At 42.9% G+C, this 19,471-nt stretch overlaps 1 protein-coding gene across 3 annotated transcripts in view; it reads left to right on the forward strand.

Annotated features, from left to right (window-relative positions):
• The window catches only part of ERCC6 (ERCC excision repair 6, chromatin remodeling factor), a 208,535-nt gene that overhangs the window by 101,166 nt on the left and 87,898 nt on the right, over positions 1 to 19,471 (forward strand). For all 3 annotated transcript variants that reach the window (XM_069240869.1, XM_069240870.1, XM_069240871.1), the window contains exons 11-12: positions 8,726 to 8,842; positions 16,517 to 16,612. In XM_069240869.1, coding sequence (XP_069096970.1) covers positions 8,726 to 8,842; positions 16,517 to 16,612 — 213 coding nt within the window. The remainder of the gene's footprint in view (positions 1 to 8,725; positions 8,843 to 16,516; positions 16,613 to 19,471) is intronic.

Raw genomic sequence — 19,471 nt, forward strand, 5'->3', positions numbered from 1 at the left:
CCGTGTAATGCTGAATCCTGTACACTTATGAACAGTTTGCCCTGGGGACTCGTGTCTTTTGTGCTCCAAATTCTTAGCTGCATCTAAAGAATCCTGTTTCGATAGTATTTTTGTTCTGCCCTTAGAACCTTTAGCATGTGTCCTTGAAGCCCTGTGCTGTTGGAACCCTGTCCTTGGTTTTTGGAACCCCTTGCTGTGTCTCTCTGTCCAGATCTGTGTCCTTTTCGTTTAGTGCCTTGCCTTTCCAGACTCGGTGGATTCCTAAAAATGCGTTGCCTCTGAATTCTGCTTTGCGCATATGTCTCTGTCCCCTGTAAATGGAGCCCTGGGCCGCGTCCTTAGCAGTGTTCTGTGCCCTTGGACCGCCCCACTGTACGATTAGAATCCCACTGTCTGTCTTTAGAATCGTGCCCCATATCCTTAAACAAGTAAATGAGACCTTTATCGGTGGATTATTTTGCCTCCCTATGTTGATTTTATTCAGACAATTTTTAAAACTGTATAACACCTTCCCCCCGCCAACTTCAGCACGTCAGACCAGCAACTCCCACCCAGAACACCTTCTTTACGGTGTTGTGTTCTATGATGTAATCTGCCAGCTGTCATGCTTTTTTTGCTCTTATTTAAAATACCATTTGCCGTTTTTGGTCCTAGTCACCGGTTCACTCATTACTGCCATGCGTTCGACGTCACTGGCCCAGACCTTTCCCTTCTGTGCCCCGGAGTAATGAGGGGGGGAGCGCCTAAGCCCGCCCAATGGGCTGTAATCCTTATTTGGAACGACCTGCTGTTATGGTTTAGATCTCCACGGGCCGTAGATTACATGTACAGGGAGTGCAGAATTATTAGGCAAATGAGTATTTTGACCACATCATCCTCTTTATGCATGTTGTCTTACTCCAAGCTGTATAGGCTCGAAAGCCTACTACCAATTAAGCATATTAGGTGATGTGCATCTCTGTAATGAGAAGGGGTGTGGTCTAATGACATCAACACCCTATATCAGGTGTGCATAATTATTAGGCAACTTCCTTTCCTTTGGCAAAATGGGTCAAAAGAAGGACTTGCCAGGCTCAGAAAAGTCAAAAATAGTGAGATATCTTGCAGAGGGATGCAGCACTCCTAAAATTGCAAAGCTTCTGAAGCGTGATCATCGAACAATCAAGCGTTTCATTCAAAATAGTCAACAGGGTCGCAAGAAGCGTGTGGAAAAACCAAGGCGCAAAATAACTGCCCATGAACTGAGAAAAGTCAAGCGTGCAGCTGCCACGATGCCACTTGCCACCAGTTTGGCCATATTTCAGAGCTGCAACATCACTGGAGTGACCAAAAGCACAAGGTGTGCAATACTCAGAGACATGGCCAAGGTAAGAAAGGCTGAAAGACGACCACCACTGAACAAGACACACAAGCTGAAATGTCAAGACTGGGCCAAGAAATATCTCAAGACTGATTTTTCTAAGGTTTTATGGACTGATGAAATGAGAGTGAGTCTTGATGGGCCAGATGGATGGGCCCGTGGCTGGATTGGTAAAGGGCAGAGAGCTCCAGTCCGACTCAGACGCCAGCAAGGTGGAGGTGGAGTACTGGTTTGGGCTGGTATCATCAAAGATGAGCTTGTGGGGCCTTTTCGGGTTGAGGATGGAGTCAAGCTCAACTCCCAGTCCTACTGCCAGTTCCTGGAAGACACCTTCTTCAAGCAGTGGTACAGGAAGAAGTCTGCATCCTTCAAGAAAAACATGATTTTCATGCAGGACAATGCTCCATCACACGCGTCCAAGTACTCCACAGCGTGGCTGGCAAGAAAGGGTATAAAAGAAGGAAATCTAATGACATGGCCTCCTTGTTCACCTGATCTGAACCCCATTGAGAACCTGTGGTCCATCATCAAATGTGAGATTTACAAGGAGGGAAAACAGTACACCTCTCTGAACAGTGTCTGGGAGGCTGTGGTTGCTGCTGCACGCAATGTTGATGGTGAACAGATCAAAACACTGACAGAATCCATGGATGGCAGGCTTTTGAGTGTCCTTGCAAAGAAAGGTGGCTATATTGGTCACTGATTTTTTTTTTTTTTTTTTTGAATGTCAGAAATGTATATTTGTGAATGTTGAGATGTTATATTGGTTTCACTGGTAATAATAAATAATTGAAATGGGTATATATTTTTTTTTGTTAAGTTGCCTAATAATTATGCACAGTAATAGTCACCTGCACACACAGATATCCCCCTAACATAGCTAAAACTAAAAACAAACTAAAAACTACTTCCAAATATGTTCAGCTTTGATATTAATGAGTTTTTTGGGTTCATTGAGAACATGGTTGTTGTTCAATAATAAAATTAATCCTCAAAAATACAACTTGCCTAATAATTCTGCACTCCCTGTACAATAAATTCGCCCTAACGCAGGATTAGCACAAACCCTCATTGATAACCAGAGCTGCCTCGGGCCATGGAAATCAATCTTTCCAATGGGCATGGAGAGCCCTAGAGCTCGTGCTGAGCACACGGGCCGCGGTGTGTGCAACAGCAGCGAAACATATGGAGTGCAGCACATTCAGGACCGTAGACCACTCAGGCAGCAAAGAAAAGCCCATACAGTGCACATGGGGCACTGCCGAGCTCCTCTGATGGAGCGCATGGGGCCGACGTGGCGTCTTCGCGCTGCACAGCGCGCGGGGCCGCACCAAATGGAGTAGAGCATACCCCCACACAGCAGCACAGGTGCAGTGCAGTGTCAAAGGCAGTGGCGTAACAAAAGCCCCGCGTCTCGGGGGAATGCGGGGAGGGCAAGCGGGGGGCGTTGCGGGCTCCGGGGGGCTATCAGCATAGTACACTGCACGGGCAGCAGGCTTCTGACTGGGTCGGGAGGGGAACCATGCCCCTTAAGTTTCGGTAGACCACTGGTCAAAGGTTCCGTTGTCAACCGTCAACCTGGAGCAGTACGAGTCTCCCCTGCAACCATCATGACTGCTTGGCCTCTAATTTATCTTTGTCATGTAACCTTTGCAAATGGAGTGCAGCAAACAATTCATAGGTCTAAGCACAAACAACAAGCATTGGCAAAGCCAGTCAGTCTGGCCTTTTAAATCTAAACATGTTTCTGCATTTATTGTTGAGTTTAAGTGTGTGTATGTGTGTATGGTTGAACGTGAATAGAAGTTAATGGCCAGATCTGTGGGTACACGGGTGGATGAATGTGCTAACTTGTTCGTCACACTCTATCCATGTACTTACTCAGCAGAGTGCAGCACTGAGTAGAGGAATACACTTGAGTATGATGGAGTGAAGAAGTGTGTACATGCGTGAATAAGTATAGAGAAGTGAATGAGTGCTACAGTAATTAATTACAGGAAGAAAGTAATAAGCTTACTGAAGTGGATCAATGTAGCAGTGAAAGAATGTAGCACTGTGTGAGTAAGTATAAGCACACACAAGTGTACATGAATGAGTGAGAGCCATAATCGGTGAGTGAGTATAGGAATGAATTTACAGGGGTGAATGATGGCAACAGTGAATGAATTAATGAAGGTGCATGAGTGATTAAGTGCAGTTGAGAATTAGGATAGCACTGAATGAGTGTAGTAGTGAATGGATTTCTACAGCGTTTCGGCCTGCCAAAGTGTGGGGGTTTGAAACAATGAGTGCTGATGGCAGTGAATGAGCGCTCTGACTAGAGATGGGCTTTGGTTCTGGATGTTGCACGTCTGGGCTGCAGTAGCCCCCAGTTTTAGTGTGCCCCCACCCCCTCAAACCCCATTGGCAGTGAAATGCTGGGGAAGAAGCTCATATGAGGTTTTTCCACACCCTAGGCCTTAGTGCCTAGTGCTGCCAGTAGTGGCACAGCTCATGTTAGTCACTGTCTTTTTGAAGCAATGTGTGATAGTCTGGTAAAAACACACTCTGAAGAGCAGAACATGGCAGTGCTTTCCACTTTTCTTCCTTATCAGCACGCATATCAGTGGTCTCTCATTTACATAGTTTTTCTTACCTGAAAGAACAAGCATGTTTTCTAGAAACAGTGGGTGCAAAGTGCCTGAAAAGAAGCACTAGAACGGGCACCATTTCTTCGCATCAGAAGCTCTACAGTCCTGTTTAAGAGATAGGAGATAAATGTTGTGTAATGTTATGTTTAATTTGTACAGCGCACTGTCACCCAGGAGGGTATCTGGCACTGACAAGGTGTGAGTCTAGCCATGGTTAGGGCTTAGTAGGATTACTCAAAACGCCAGGCCTTCAGCTTCTTGCAGGATCAAACAAGTAAGAAGGCTCTTATGTGTAGCAGTAGGGTGTTCAATGCTTTAGGAGGGCTGTAAGAGAAGGCTTGACAGCCGGATCTGGTTTTCTGTTTGCATGGGATGTGTGCAAGTAGGAGTCCGGACAAGTGAGTTTGTCTGGAAGGTTTTGAAACCAGATGCGATTCTTCAGATATGCTTGGCCTGTGTTACGTATTGCCTTGAGAAGTGGGTGAGGATTTTGTATTGTGCTAGTTTCTGTATGGGGAGCCAGTGGAGCTCCTTCTGGTGTAGTGTGATGTGAGTGTGGCATGGGAGGTTGGGAATGGTTCTGGCGGATGAGTTCTGAGTGGTGTGCAGCCTTCTGGTGAGTTTTTTGTTGATCTCTGACATAGAGGGTGTGCCTTTAGTCCAGCTTGTTTGTGATGAGGGTGTGCCCGATTTTCCAGGTGCTTATTGGGAGCCGTTTGAAAATCCTCCTCAGCATTTTCAGGGCATGGAAGCACGAGGCAGTGACCGCACCGACTTGGGCAGTCCTGTCAAGTTTGCTGTCATGACGATCCTGAGATTCTTGGCAATGGTGGTGGGGGTGGGTTTCAGTCCTAGCTCTGTTGGCCACAAGGCGGATTCCCACGCCCAAGTGCTATTCCTGAAGATCACAATATCAGTCTTGTCAGTATTCAGCTTACATAGCTGTCCACAACTCTGTAGCTACCTGAAAGTGATAGGTAGCTAAATGTAGTAGCTATCTCAAAAGGTCATCCACACATTGATTGAGCACACAAATAAACCACTTAATAACGTTTTCAGTCATGCTGAAAACATGATAGTACTTAGTCTTTTTCAGCCTTCTCTCACTGAATTTTAGCTACTTTCAGAGTATGATTCATTGGTGGTGGCACAAAAACTGCAAGACTTGTCGCTCCCCTAATGTAACAAGGAAGAAGGACTCAAAGAGAAAGCAATATTTCAGGACTGTGAATGAGGTGGCCTTCTTCAAAATACCACCCCACAACATCATTACATTGATTTAGGATAAAAATGAATGAACCACTCAAATGTGTTCGAATCATGCTGAAAATATGATAATACTTACACTTTACTAGCCTTAACGTGAATGGTAGCCAAGACCAACAATATCAGACTCATATGAAGATGCTCAGTTTGGAAAGCTGCGAGGAGTAGCAGGCTTGGCGTCAGGACTGATACAGCACAGAGGGGACCGTAGTGACAGCAGCAGCACTGCAAGGGTGTAGGTTGCAGCTTTCGTCAGTGGCAACTGAATTGTGACTGCCGCTGCTTCAAAGGCACGGGAAGCAGCACAGTGCCTTTTGCTTAGACTGTGTTGACAGCTGCTTTGGCAGACTGAGGGGAGGCTGTCTTTTGCCGTCACAACACTGTGCTTCTAAGTTCACACCAGATGGCACTAGCATAAAGCCTTGTGTAAGCCTCTGACCTACAGAGTGCAGCTCTCAAAGCAGCTACTCCTGTTGCTCAGCCGCTATGTCAATAACCTGCAAATGCTGAAAAGTACTCAGAGGACTCTTTCGCGGTCTCTGACAGTTCACACTTCCTAGGTGGACGTCAGGAGCAAATAGGCAAAATGCTGTCACTCGAAATGCCTGACAGCATAACTACTGGGTGGTGCTTGTTGGTCATTCAAATTGTGAATCACTCCGTATCTGATCAATGACTGAAGGAGACTGACCCAAAGTCCCTCCGTGTGACCAATGACTGACGAGGGATGACCCAAAGTACTTGTGTACTGATTATTATGTATTCTTTTGAGAGACTAAGAGACCAGCAAGACTGCTAAAGCTATCAATAGGCTTGATTTAAAACCATAACTGTGATAGGAGGTACTTACCAATAACCTTTGCAGGTGCGGATTGTCTCTACAGATACCTAAGACAGGAATGAGGTGTCTCCAAACATAGTGAGAGGCTTACTTTGGCAGATGTGGTCACACAGTTCTGTTTTAGTGTTTTTTAGACACAGACGTGAATGGGGAATCTGCTTCTATAGGTTGGGGCTACGTGGGACTGTGTAAACCGAATGAGTATGAGCAACCTTTGAAAACAATGAATGAGGCGGGTGAGACCACTGCTGCCACATCTGGTCTCTGCAGGTGCAGAATGTGGATGACTGAAGCCTCTGCAGGCTTTGAGTGGAGTGTCTCCAGACACACAGAGGATATGTATGGGACTTGTGCTGCTAAAACGAGGTTGAGTAAGACCTTTCAAGGCATTGAACAATCCTGAGTGGGTTATATGGTGGTCCAAAACAAAATGCGGCTATCTGGGGTCTCTGCAGGTTGAGGGCTAAACGAGAGCTCTGTGTGCTTATTTCGAGGCAACACAAAGCATTGTAGGTACAGGTTGGATCGGAATGGGGCTGAATGGTACCGTGCATTCCTCAAACGGATGTTTACAGGCATTGCACATATCTGAGCAAGGCCGCTTTGCCACGCAGTAGGGCTGAGTTGAATTCGATGGTGCCTTGGCTGGCACAGAAAGTGGCATGTGGCTTGGCAGTGTTGGACAGAGTACAGACCTGCAGTCATATACCAAGGGGACTCTTGCCCTCAGAAAGCATAAAGGGACCTAAAATGACTCATCCTGGGCACAGAGAATTTCTAAGTGCTGCTTCAGACAGTTTGCTTGGTAGGTTGCAGCATAGAAACAACACAGGCGCTCCATTCCCAACTACAGTTTTTATAGTGGAAATTTTAATTTTGAAGAAAGAATACATTTGTTGAGAAGACTTTGTTTGATTTTGCGTTAAGACGTATCTTTTAAAATTTCTGTATCAATTTTGAAGTTTTTCTTGGGAATAATAAGTACATTCATTCTAAAACTTTTGCATACATGATTTTTTGCTATAGTGATGATTTTTGATGTCGTTCACCATACAATTTATAAATGCCATATATTCCCCAATATATTGGTAACTCTGTAATTGCGGTGACCTCTGAATTAATTTTGATATCACAAATTAGTACCTTGGCTCCAACTTTTTAATGAGTTCAATACCTTACAGTTTTTTTAGTGATGCACTTTCAAGTTGCATAACAAACCCTCATTGCTACTATAAAGTGTTTCCAAATATTGTATCTAGCTTTATTTAAAATACATATGCTTCAGAAACTCAAGACATGATGCTTTTTAATTTTTGATGTATTGATATATTTATTATATTACATGACTTAGACCTACTGAAACTTTCCACCTAGAGTCTTTGGATTGCACAACTGGACTAACACAATCTGAAATCCATTTAGGGACTCTATATGTATTTATCAAATATCAATGAAAATATTGTTCCTCCAGAAACTTCTCCCCTCTCCTGTTGGCTGATCACATAATTTGTAAAATTAGTTACCCGTCCAAATAAAATTATAAATAATTCTGGAGCACTTCTTGCTAGAACATTTCATCCGGAGATTTCATCTGCTGTCACAACATAAAGTGTCTATGGAAATACATGCAGGAAGCGGAACAGTAAATGTGATTCCAACATGTTATTCCCCAAAATATAATCCCCCAACACCCTCCAGAATAACTAGAACCCCCAGTAAAAATAATTTGTGGGAAGGGGGAAATAAAGGGTATTATACAATTTCCAAACAATCGCCTTTGTTGTAACCAGCCTCTGAAAGTGGGCCTGGCGTGTTTACTCTTTTTAATCTTCAAATTGTCAGTTGATAGTAACACTGATACGAAGGCTGACCTCATAAATACACCTCATATGGCCCTATAAATGCACCTCACAAGTGCATTAATAGGGCCAGCGTTTGTGTCAGTGTTTTTTGAGAATTGAGAAGGTGCAATAATCAAACTGCAATATGCTTTTGTTCATAAAATATTATTTTGCATCATTAGTTAAGTTAAATAGTAATTAGAGTTTCGCATAACCACATTTTTAAAACTACATCCAAATGCATTCATGGGTCATTTCCTGTCCTCAAATCTTTGAGGCATGGCCGAGGCTTGCCGATGAAAGTATGGTTTCAGACATCCCTGTGATTACTACACTTCCTCCACAAAATCAATCATCCCCACAACGCAGGCACCTTTGCAACATGGTGCAAGAGTGCCCACACTGGTGCATGGCAGCAATTTCTACACCAGCGCAGGGGAGAGGACAGTGTCACAGGGCCTTGTAAATATGGCCCTAAATGTGGGCCATATTTACCACTATCTAGGAACAGTGCAAGCACCCTGAGTTGTAGGCTTTGAAGGTGGCAGGAGACACCCCTACCAAATTGGGCGCTATAAATTAGGTCATTTAGTCTACATATGGGGCTAAGTAGGACAACGCTGGATGAACATGTAAGGAAGCATGAGATGTGGCATCTTTTGAATGCATTTTGCCTATTTGCTGTGGGCCATGCTTGAAATATTTGTTTTGTGTTACAGAAGTCCACATTCACTGAGTATTTTGGTGGAATCCATTCTCCAGCTGATCTCCAGTTTCTTTTTTGCAGGTGAAAACTGCTTATAAGTGCGCTTGTGTTCTACGAGACACCATCAACCCGTATCTGTTGCGGAGGATGAAGGCTGATGTAAAGATGAGTCTCTCACTACCTGATAAAAGTGAGCAGGTAATAAAACCCCTGGGATTAATTTAAATTGGTCCCACAATATCTGTAGGTAGCGCAGCATTGACTCAAAAATATCCAGAGTTTCTAGGAAATTGGTCATATTTTGCCCCATGCTCTTTAACTATTCCTACCATCTTTAGAAATATCATTATTAATATCTCCTGGAAGACAGGCCTGTCATTGATTCATGAATCACCTTTACCATATTCCCAAAGTTATCTGTTATTACTTTATTCTGTCCTTTGATATTCAAATTATTCCTCAGCATCAGACAGGAAGCTGTGATTGAACCTAATGATGATTATATTAAACATACATGTGCCATATAGTAATGCTGGCAATTTAGTTGCTTTGGGAAGTAAATTCTTCTTCTTTACCCTTTGCATATTTTTATATGGTAACATGCTCTTTCCATATTTTCTAATACTTTCTAAATCTCATATGGGACCTTGTTGGATTATTCAAAACATGTTCGTCTGTGAATGGTGATAACAATGCTTTAGAGGGAATGCTCACCTCCTAATTGTGTGTGGTAGCTATGAACATGACATACAAACATGGAAAGAGCAGGTACAATGAAAGCAATGGCACGAGAACCACAGCACTGTAGTTAAGTAAGTTGTTAGTTCTGTCTCCCAAATATAGGAAAAAAACACTCTCTAATTATCATCCATTGAGTGCCTGCCCTCTTCCTTGATCTATCCCTGCATAGGTTATTTTACCCTACTATGGGGTGTGACTTAACCAATAGATAGTCCTCAACAAGGTATTTCAATGTTACACTTAAAGCAATAGTCTTCAATTGTTTCACATTTCTTTTAACCTGATTTTATGAAGTTGTAAATATTCTTCATAGAAAGTTGTTTTCAGTACTTTGGGGCTCGCAGGGAGTCTGGATTCTGAACCCATCTAACATAGACTACACACCTCAGTTATTCACTGTTAAACCCAGGAAATCTAAAGATCTCTGACCTTGCACAAACTTCACCTCAAGAAGCAATGGGTGCAAAGTCTGAAACACTGAATTTAAATATAGGCTATTTGAGTTTCTGATCCCAAGCAATCCGTTTTTTTATATGTGTGCTTCCGCCTCATTGAAGCAGAACCCCTAAACAATTCATGGTTTCATCATCAGCACGTGACCTTTCCAATGACATTTACTAAAAGGCATTGGTATCAAAAACACCATCCTGGAAAGTAAATTAGAATCCATAGTTCTTCAGTATTGTATCTTTCTTAGATCCACATGCTGGAGTCATCCCCATCATCAAAGTGGGAGACCCGCTGTACTATAAAATAGCAGTATAAAGAAACTTTCCATAGGAAACAATGTTAAAGTGCATTCACTTTCACAGCTTATTTGCATCATTAGAAAAGATCCGAAATCCAACCAATTCAGGCAACCGCACCCTTCAGAACCCTCAGCACAGAAGCTCCAGTCTCTCAGATTTTCTACTGTGTATAGTGTGAAGGGAGTCTCCCTGAGCTCTGCTCAGTTTTTTCCTTACTTTAGCTTCTAAGTATCAAGATGTTGGCTATATCAAAAAACGGCTCTTTAGATACTGCAGATCTTGTGGGACGAAGAGATTACATGTGGATGATCTACATAAAGACTTCCTATATTGCATTTATCCTGCCCACAAACCAAAGGATTGTAAGGTATGCTGTAATTTCTCTTCTATGACACTAAAGGACAGAGAGGGGGAGACATTCTTTATGGCTACAAAACACCAATCCCAAAAAGATACTTCTTCAGATGAGAAGAGCAGCACCTCGGCTCACTCTCACAAAAGGGCAAGGTCCCACAACCAAAGGACCTTTGAGATAGCTAGAAAGGCCCTAAACACTTTTCATCAGGGGTCTCTGACAGACAGTGGCAAAAAGGAGAAAGCTTTAAAAGTCTCCACAAAGACTGTCTCATCTGAGCCTGCCACTCAATCTACAAAGCCTGCAAAACGTGTTCTCTGGTATTGGATGTTTCATAGATTCACATACTTTAATCTTCCCCTCTGTCGACATGGAAGTCCCATGGTATCACTAGAAAAGCAGTAAATAATATATAACCATTTGCTAAAATGCAGTGGAAATCCACTGCAATAGCCTATCCATATCCTTTTGTAAAAAAAAGAAACAAACGTGAGCTATAACTAATCAGATGACAGCACCCTGAAGAACATTCTCAAGAGATTATTATTTCGCAACTCACCAGCCACAAGATAATGGAATAACAATATCTAAATATTGCAAACTGCTTGCTATTCTGATTCAAGCATGTGAACCTATGAAGGGTCACATGCTGGAGAAGAAAATCAGTTATCTGTATTTTGAATTGGTATGAACCAGCAGTGACTCTGGGACCATGGAAATACTGTTCTTCATCATGAGATTTTCTCTTAGATTCAGAATATTAGAATTTGTCTGTTTGTGTTTGGGGTGGATAACTAGGATTGCTAGTAACCAACTTTTCATTTTGATCACAATGCTAGTTGCCTTACGCTGGTACGAAGAGGTCTGTTTTTCCAAAGGTCCTTCATTCCCCTGCTTGAGGTGAATCTAAGGATGATCTGATCTGAAGGGGCTTGTGAGGTTGCTAAACAGGATTAGTGTACCTGCAAAGTCCTCTGGGACCTGGTGGTAGAATTTTCTGTTCTGCCGGATCTTTTCTTCACTCCCACAGTGCTATGCCAAATGTGGTTTCAGCAGTCTGTAAATCTGGAAAATGGTCTAGTATTTCGCCATAACCTTGAACTGGACAACAAAGGCCCGGACATTTACTTTCAGCACCAGAATGGTGTTGTTGCTGTAAATGCCTTACATTAGCAAACTTTTATCTTCAATGGTGCTGAGGTTGCTTTTTAACTATACTGTGAGAGGTTGGTGATAAACACTATGAAATTAGATTGCTACTTGTAAATAATGTGAGCCCTTCATAGGTAGTAAGTCTGCAATTGTCTTTTTACTGGAAAGCAAGTACCACATTGTAGCACTTGACTCTGTTGGGGTGCTGAAGTAAAGCAGTCCAGGGTCTACGCAGGTGAAGTGGTGTGAGCTAGTAACCCCAGCTCCTTGGTATGGAACAACAACAGTCAATACATTAGTGTCCTGTCAGGCATATGTTACAACGTGAATTCCACTGACTTAATCCCCTTGGATTTTTGCTTTTGACTCTCTGGGTTTTGGTTGTTTACCATGAGTGAAAATCCCCATCTCACTGTAAATTCACAGGGAAAGGACTGAGCCCGATAACTGCCAGTGTACGCATTCTAAGATAATGCCCCTTCAGCGCAGCTAGGGTAAGGCGTTCTAGGCTGGTTTTACATGAACATGTGAACACAAATATGTACGCATGTCTATTAAGAATGCAACTCTAACTGCAGTCTTTCAGTATAAATGCTTTTACCGAAACAGGAAGTATGTTGGAGGCCATTGGACAGAGAGCATGATGGAATCATAATGCTTAGGTGATAACAACCACTGTATTAGTAAAGCATTGTTTTACACGACCAGTCCGAGGAAACAAATGTAATTCACTATCCTGGGATGACCCAGTCCACACGGATGCTGTTTTCTCTGACACAGGATGGTGCTACTGACATGTGTGCCTTATGCAGTGCCACCTCCATTTTATCTCTGCTACATGTAGTCATGAAGTCTTGTGTGATATGTTTGCGCCATCCCTGATGTACTAATTCTGATCAACTTTGCAACATTTGAAGCAGCAGTCCCACGAGACAGGATGCAGGCAGTACGGTAAAGTTTGCTTCAGTTAGTACTGGACAAATGTGAACAACTTAACACAGATTTCATCACTACAGCACTGTAAATCAGTAAAATCTTGCTTCTTAGTAACGAACCACCTACAGATGTATTAAACTAGGGGTGTAGATTTTTTTTTAGCACAAGTTCCATTTAGTTCCTGATTTATCAGCTTTTGGATCTTTTCTAAAATGTTCTGATCACTTTAGGTTTCTCTTTATATATGTTTTTTTTTTCTCACAATCGTTAGTTGGCACTGAAAGCGGGTGTGTCTTTTTCTCTTGAATGCCATGAAACTGTGTCATAGAATTGTGTACACAACTGCCACCTTGCTTAGGCTTTCCTCACTAGAGAATCAACAATCACTAGGCAAAGGTACTTCAAAATATAGCCACTAAGTTAATGTTGAAAATGTTGAATTCAGATCTTTGTGATTTTATTTATCTGCCATAATTTTTGTAATAATTACAGAAAGGTTTACATTTTCCGAATTTTCTGTGAAGTTTGCTAGAAAAACTCCTATAATAAATCTCTCATATGTTGTGAAGACTTTGATTTATGTAGACTTGTAGAAGAGAACATGATCACTTTTGCTTTTTGTGAAATATAGTCTGCACCCTTTAATCTGTTTGTATTTAAACTCCTATTTGTTTATTTTAGTAAAAGAAAAATCCATCCACACAAATGTGTAAAGAGTATAAAACATTCTCAACTAGACAGTCCTTTAAGCATGAGGTTCTGTTTCAGTTCATCCTAACGAGGGAGACAACTGAACTGGAAGTTAAGGCAAATATATCATTACTGAAGGCATGACTAGAGGAGGCAGGGCCAGAGGTGCGTGGAAGGCACTGTGGGGCAGAGGGGGCTGGGACTTGGGACAGGGAATGCAGGATAGTTGGTGTGGTGTGCAAAAGGAGCTGGGATATTCGTGCCTGAGAGCTATGTGTAGAGCTAGGTGGAAGGAAAGGTAATGCGTGTGTGTTACGGCAATATCTGCTTGATTATTGTTCAATAATTCATTAGGTATGTTCTGAAGGTCCCAGGAATCGATATATGCAGGTCATGGTGGTAAATGGAACTTGAGGTCTTGGACACCTACTAGACAGAAGTGTGTAGCATTTGAAGAGGAACCTTTAAAAGTTGTGTAGCATTTGAGGTGGAATCTTGAAAAGGATGTGAGGTGCTCTGAAGGTACATGGAAAGACTGCACACATGGCATTTACTAAACTACATGTAACATTGTTAGATGTTTTTGGTACAATCCATACAACAATGCTTTTCTTACATGCTGGGAATGTAAAGACTTAAGACTAAGACAGAATGGGAGGGAAACATGAAATGTTGAGAGGATATCTATCTAGTGGGAAGAAACAGAGCACATTGGAGGCTGATAGTCACAGCTTCAGAGTGCCAGACAAAGAGAGGAAGGAGATCAGAAATAAGCAGCTCTCCTAAGTAGCATTCTAGTACCAGAAGGAAAAGTGGACCTTTATACACAAAACACATAGATGAATTTAGGGTAGATCAAGAGTCATATGGAAAGTGTGTCCATCTAGTTTTATCTAGATCTGCAGAGATGCCTGAGATCATGTCAGTGTTGAATCTAGTGGCCCGGTGCTTTGAGGGGAAGGTCCAGGAAAGCCCAATGTAATATGATAGCTTAAAGGAGGCAGTCAGTTCCAGAGACCCACATGAACTCTGACTTCATTCCTGTTAAAAGATCTAAGACTGATCCGTATTGTTGTATTTCAAGCTGCATATATTGAAACATTTAGATAGACATTTCTATTTCATACATGTAATACCAGAATTGAAAGTCACTCAAGTGTGATGTGACCTATCTTTTTCTATTTTTTAAGACCTGGTGGTACTTTTTGTTATAGTAAACCTTCTTGTGTTGGTCCACTGCTTTCTGGTAGCACTTTGCATGGGTTTTGCATTGTGGTTCTCTCTCAAAGCCTGATTTCTGCCATTGGAGCTCTAGCACCTTTCCATCTCTTTTTAGGATCGCTAGCTGTCTGTTGTACTACTTATTTGCAGCCTTGACAGTCAATTTAAGTATTCTTTTCTTGAGCGTGGCAAGTATGTGGAGTGCTAGTGTGTTTGTCACGGAAATACCTCAGGAGTTGATTTGGATGCGGTGTGCTTTCAGGAGTAAATGGAGATATTTTATTATTCTGGACAATATTTCTCAGGAAAGGTTTTTTTTAGGGGTCATAACCACATGGCTTTAGTGATCGGGTAGTGGACGTTTTTAGGATTCTTTTACAGGTGCATAGTCCACCTAGTTGTAAGGGATAGTTTGGCCATAATTGTGGGGTGATGACCGTGCCTCCAGTTTCAGGCCAGTATAGAAATGTAGGCCAGTCTCTATAGTAGGACCCTGAATGAGTTTTTCCAACCCAGATTGTTCATATTGGTGATGAGCTTTTGTGAAGGTTTTTTTTAGTGGATTTTAGGAGTGGCCAGTAACATTTGAAAGTAGTAGGACGAACGAAGTGCCCCACCGCTTCCCAAGAGCCAAAAATGTTGCTTTCCCTATATTCTGCCCAAGGGTGAGGCCTACATGAAAGAATAACCTAGCAACAAGGGAGTAGTGAAATACGACATACTGGAATGCTGGATTAAATAAAACAAGCATGCAATATAAACACAGAAACTAAATCACTGACATGCATTACACTAACATTTTAGAGTTTTATATATTACCCATGGGCTGCACATCCTCGGTGTTCTTCTACAGTCTGTGGCTCCGGGCACAAGTCGAAAATGATCTCCCCTAACCAATCATGCTACTAACCGTCATAAGAGATTGGCCAGGATTGGATGGAGCGGGCTGGATTCACGCTCTTTCAGGACTGCAGGCCTGTGCTTGCTCTTCCCCAGCTGTCTAACAAAGCTCTGGTTGGAGAGCTTTAAAGTGTTCATGCCATGCTAGCTGCCGCAAGACAGCCAGCCAAAGTGACATGCACGCTTTAAATTTGAGTGTCTGGCCACTACTCCTCTATGGTGCAAATCAGAGCATTGGAACTAACAACCTCCCTCCAACCCAACTTCACTTTCAGCTCGGGCAGGCTGTGCATCTGTAAAAAATAAAATAGCAAAGCGGTATAATTGTACATGAACCAGGTTTCTGTAAGATCAAGACTTTCAAGGTTGTGATCCTCAGTGAAGTTAAACATGTTGGGTGGATTTTTCACTGCAGATCGCATGTTAGTCAAAACCCAGCTTGATGCCTCTTATAGATAATGCTTTTCATTGTTGACTTTGGTTTGCAGTTTCTGCTGGTCAAGAGCATTATTGAACTTTCAATAGATTTGTGGAATTCTTAAGAGTAATATTAATTGAGCGGTTAGGGGATTTATGTTTGAAGAAAGTAGGATATAATACTCCATTCTCTGGTGGGGTTTAGTGGCTAGGGCAGAGGACTTCTGTCTTGGTGGACTGCTGTCTCGGTGGACTCCTTGGTTATATTGGTTTCTGTAGAGTACTTTGACTTCCTTTCCTATCTTTTTAGTATCATCAGATGGTACAATAGACATTGCAGAGACGGTGAATAACAACTTACCTACTTTAAATATTTTACAGACATTAGCCGAAAATACTCAGATGTGAGTTTTTGGTGGAAGACACATTCCATCTTTAAAAAGGTGAAGGCCTCTGCCATTTTCTAATTTATATGAAATGAGCAGAAATGGTACAAAACTGAGACATTTGGTAGTTACATTCTTTAGGACAAGTCTTGACTCACTGTTTAGAGGAGGGCAGGGAGACATGAAAGGTAGTGGCAACTGGATATTTTGCATGCGCATTGGCCTTTTTTTTTCCAGATCCTTTTTACTCTCCTAGAGGCTCATTGTTTTTCCCCAGTATGATTTTTAGTGATCTTAGTAAAGTGGCTTTTTCTTCTTCTCACAGGTGCTTTTCTGCCGCCTAACAGAGGAGCAGCGTGAAGTGTACCAAACATTCATTGATTCCAAAGAAGTGTACAGGATCCTGAATGGAGACATGCATGTGAGTACAGGTCAGGTATCTGGTGTGGGATGCAAGTAGGAGTGCTAGTAGGATTGTGAAAGGGAGTGGAAGAAAGTATGGAGAAAAATAGGGAAGGGGGAGATGAGGAATGGGGAAATGATTGAGGATCGGAGGCTAGACCTGAAGATGTCAACATATAAACAAAACTACCCACATATGTTCAGAGGTTGTCATAGCTGAGTATCTAAAATACAAATCACATGTTTCTGGTATAATCCTTGCTGTACACAGTTTGTAGCTTTCTAACAGTGGACTGGAAATTCGAGATCCTGCTTGGGTTTTACATTTTGTTGGGCACTCTTGCTTTGTTAAATTCTAAAGAGCAACTGCTCAAATGCTGTGCTCACTGAACCTGCAGTTGGGATGAACACTGAGAGGGTCATTCTGACCCTGGCGGCCGGTGGCCGCCAGGGCCACCGACCACGGGAGCACCGCCAACAGGCTGGCGGTGCTCCAATGAGCATTCTGACCGCAGCGGTTCAGCCGCGGTCAGAAGCGGAAAGTCAGCGGTCTCCCGCTGACTTTCCGCTGCTCTTTGGAATCCTCCAAGGCTGCGGAGCGCGCTCCGCAGCCATGAGGATTCTGACCCCCCCTACCGCCATCCAGTTCATGGCGGGAAAGCCGCCATGAACAGGATGGCGGTAGGGGGGGTCGCGGGGCCCCTGGGGGCCCCTGCCGTGCCCATGCCAATGGCATGGGCACGGCAGGGGCCCCCGTAAGAGGGCCCCGAAAAGTATTTCAGTGTCTGCCTTGCAGACACTGAAATACGCGACGGGTGCCACTGCACCCGTCGCACCTTCCCACTCCGCCGGCTCGATTACGAGCCGGCATCCTCGTGGGAAGGTCGTTTTCCCCTGGGCTGGCGGGCGGTTTTACTGGAACCGCCCGCCAGCCCAGGGGAAAACTCGTAATACCCGCCGCGGTCTTTTGACCGCGGCGCGGTAATTTGGAGGGCGGGATCCTGGTGGGCGGCCTCCGCCGCCCGCCAGGGTCATAATGAGGCCCTGAGTCTCCTCCTGTTTTCCTGGAAGGACCAGAGTCGTTATTTTTACGCTCCCAGGTTACTATTAAAAAAAAAAAAAAAAAATTTACAAATGTAGTAATGCTTCTTTCTATCCACATACCTTTCTTGCTCTTTACGGTATTGGGTGTGCCCTGATCTAATACCTGTCAAAAACTTAAGCTTCTATGCTTTGCCGAATCGCGCCCAGTAAATTTACTTACCATGACTCAGCTGAAAGGTCTTTCAAACCATAAACAGCAAGCATAATAAACATAGTCACAAACTTATATTTGGCCTTTACAGGAGCATAAGCAGTCCTGTACTATAAACTGTTAGTGTGTTATATGTCTTAACCAAAGTTTCAAATTGTAATTCTGTGTGATGCTACTTTTATGGCAATAAAATAGTGAAATGCCTGCCTGCAGAATTACCATGAAATCCTATTACAACAGGTAACTGTAGACCTCCATGCGGAATGAGAAAGGAACTGCTGCTTCATAATACAGAGCTTCTCTTTGACATTGACTTGTTGAGCACTTGAAATCTTTCATAGTCTTCTGCTCATCTACTGTTCTGGCACTGCTTATACATATTTGTTTCGCTTTATATCAACAAGCTGTCATCTTTCTGTTTTGTGTTGGGTTAAAGTGTTTATTGCAAATCAGATAGAAAATATCTGCTTTGGGTGTAAACAGTGCAGGTATCTGTCACATCTGGTCATGTTGGATATGGATTTTGTATTTACTTTTGAACTGTCAGCAGTTGTTGGGTTCAGTTTCATCTTGAAGGGGATGGGTGTTGTGCAATTAGTAATAAGCTTGATGTCAGATGTATCTTTGGTAAACAGTTTTTCTTTTGAAGGACAGCAACTAGGGCAAGTCCCTTAGAACATTTACTTGAAAAACCATTTCAGTGAATAAAAAAAACAGAGAAATACATTTCATCGAAATGAATAGGATAAGGTGAGAAGGTTATTATTATGAACTGTTTCATGTCCATTATTTATTTGGACTAAGGCTAAAAGAAATTAGGGAGAACAGGTCAGGCACAAAAATAAAAAGAGGACTGTGTAGGTGAAGGAAAATAAAGGTAGCATGCCAGGTAACCTGGTAGAGAGAGATTGGAAACGAGCATTGGCAAAGCCAGTAGGTTGCGCCTATGTAAGAGCTATTGGCTCTTGCTATGTGTTTTAGCCATTACGTACACCAGTGTGGCTGCTGTTCAGCATGGTTAAAAGTAGTGTGGAGAGGTATGGGGTGGGCTTAAAGGGAGTGGAGTAGGCTAAAAGGGAGTGGGGGAGACTGGAGTGAAGTGGGGTAGATTGGGGTGGAGTGGGGGTAAAGTGGGGTACAATGAAATGGGGTGGATTGGAGTGAGGAAGTTGGGTAGGTTAGCATGGTAGATTGGAGTGGGGTAGATTGAATTGAGGTACATTAAAGTGGGGTAGACTGGAGTGGAAAAGATTGGGGCAGGTTAGGGTGGGCTAGATTGGAGTGGGATATATTGGTATAGAGTAGAGTGGGGTAAATTTGCGAAGAGTATAGTGGGGCGGTTTGCGGTAGATTGGACTGGAGTGGGGTAGAGTGGGATAGATTGGAGTGGGGTCGATTGGGTGGGCTATAGTAGGGTAGAATGGAATGGAGTTGGGGTAGATATCAGTAGTTTATTGTGAGGTAGATTGGGGTGGAGTGAATTAGATTGGAGTGGTGTGACAGATTGGGATGGGGTAGATCGGATTGGGGAAGATTGGGGTATAGTGGGGTAGATTCGAGTAGAGTGGAGGAGATTGAAGTAGAATGGGGTGAAGCGGAGTAGATTGGGGTGGAGTGGGGTTG

This window comes from Pleurodeles waltl, chromosome 6 (assembly GCF_031143425.1).
Source record: "Pleurodeles waltl isolate 20211129_DDA chromosome 6, aPleWal1.hap1.20221129, whole genome shotgun sequence".
NCBI classification, from domain to species: Eukaryota; Metazoa; Chordata; class Amphibia; order Caudata; family Salamandridae; genus Pleurodeles; species Pleurodeles waltl.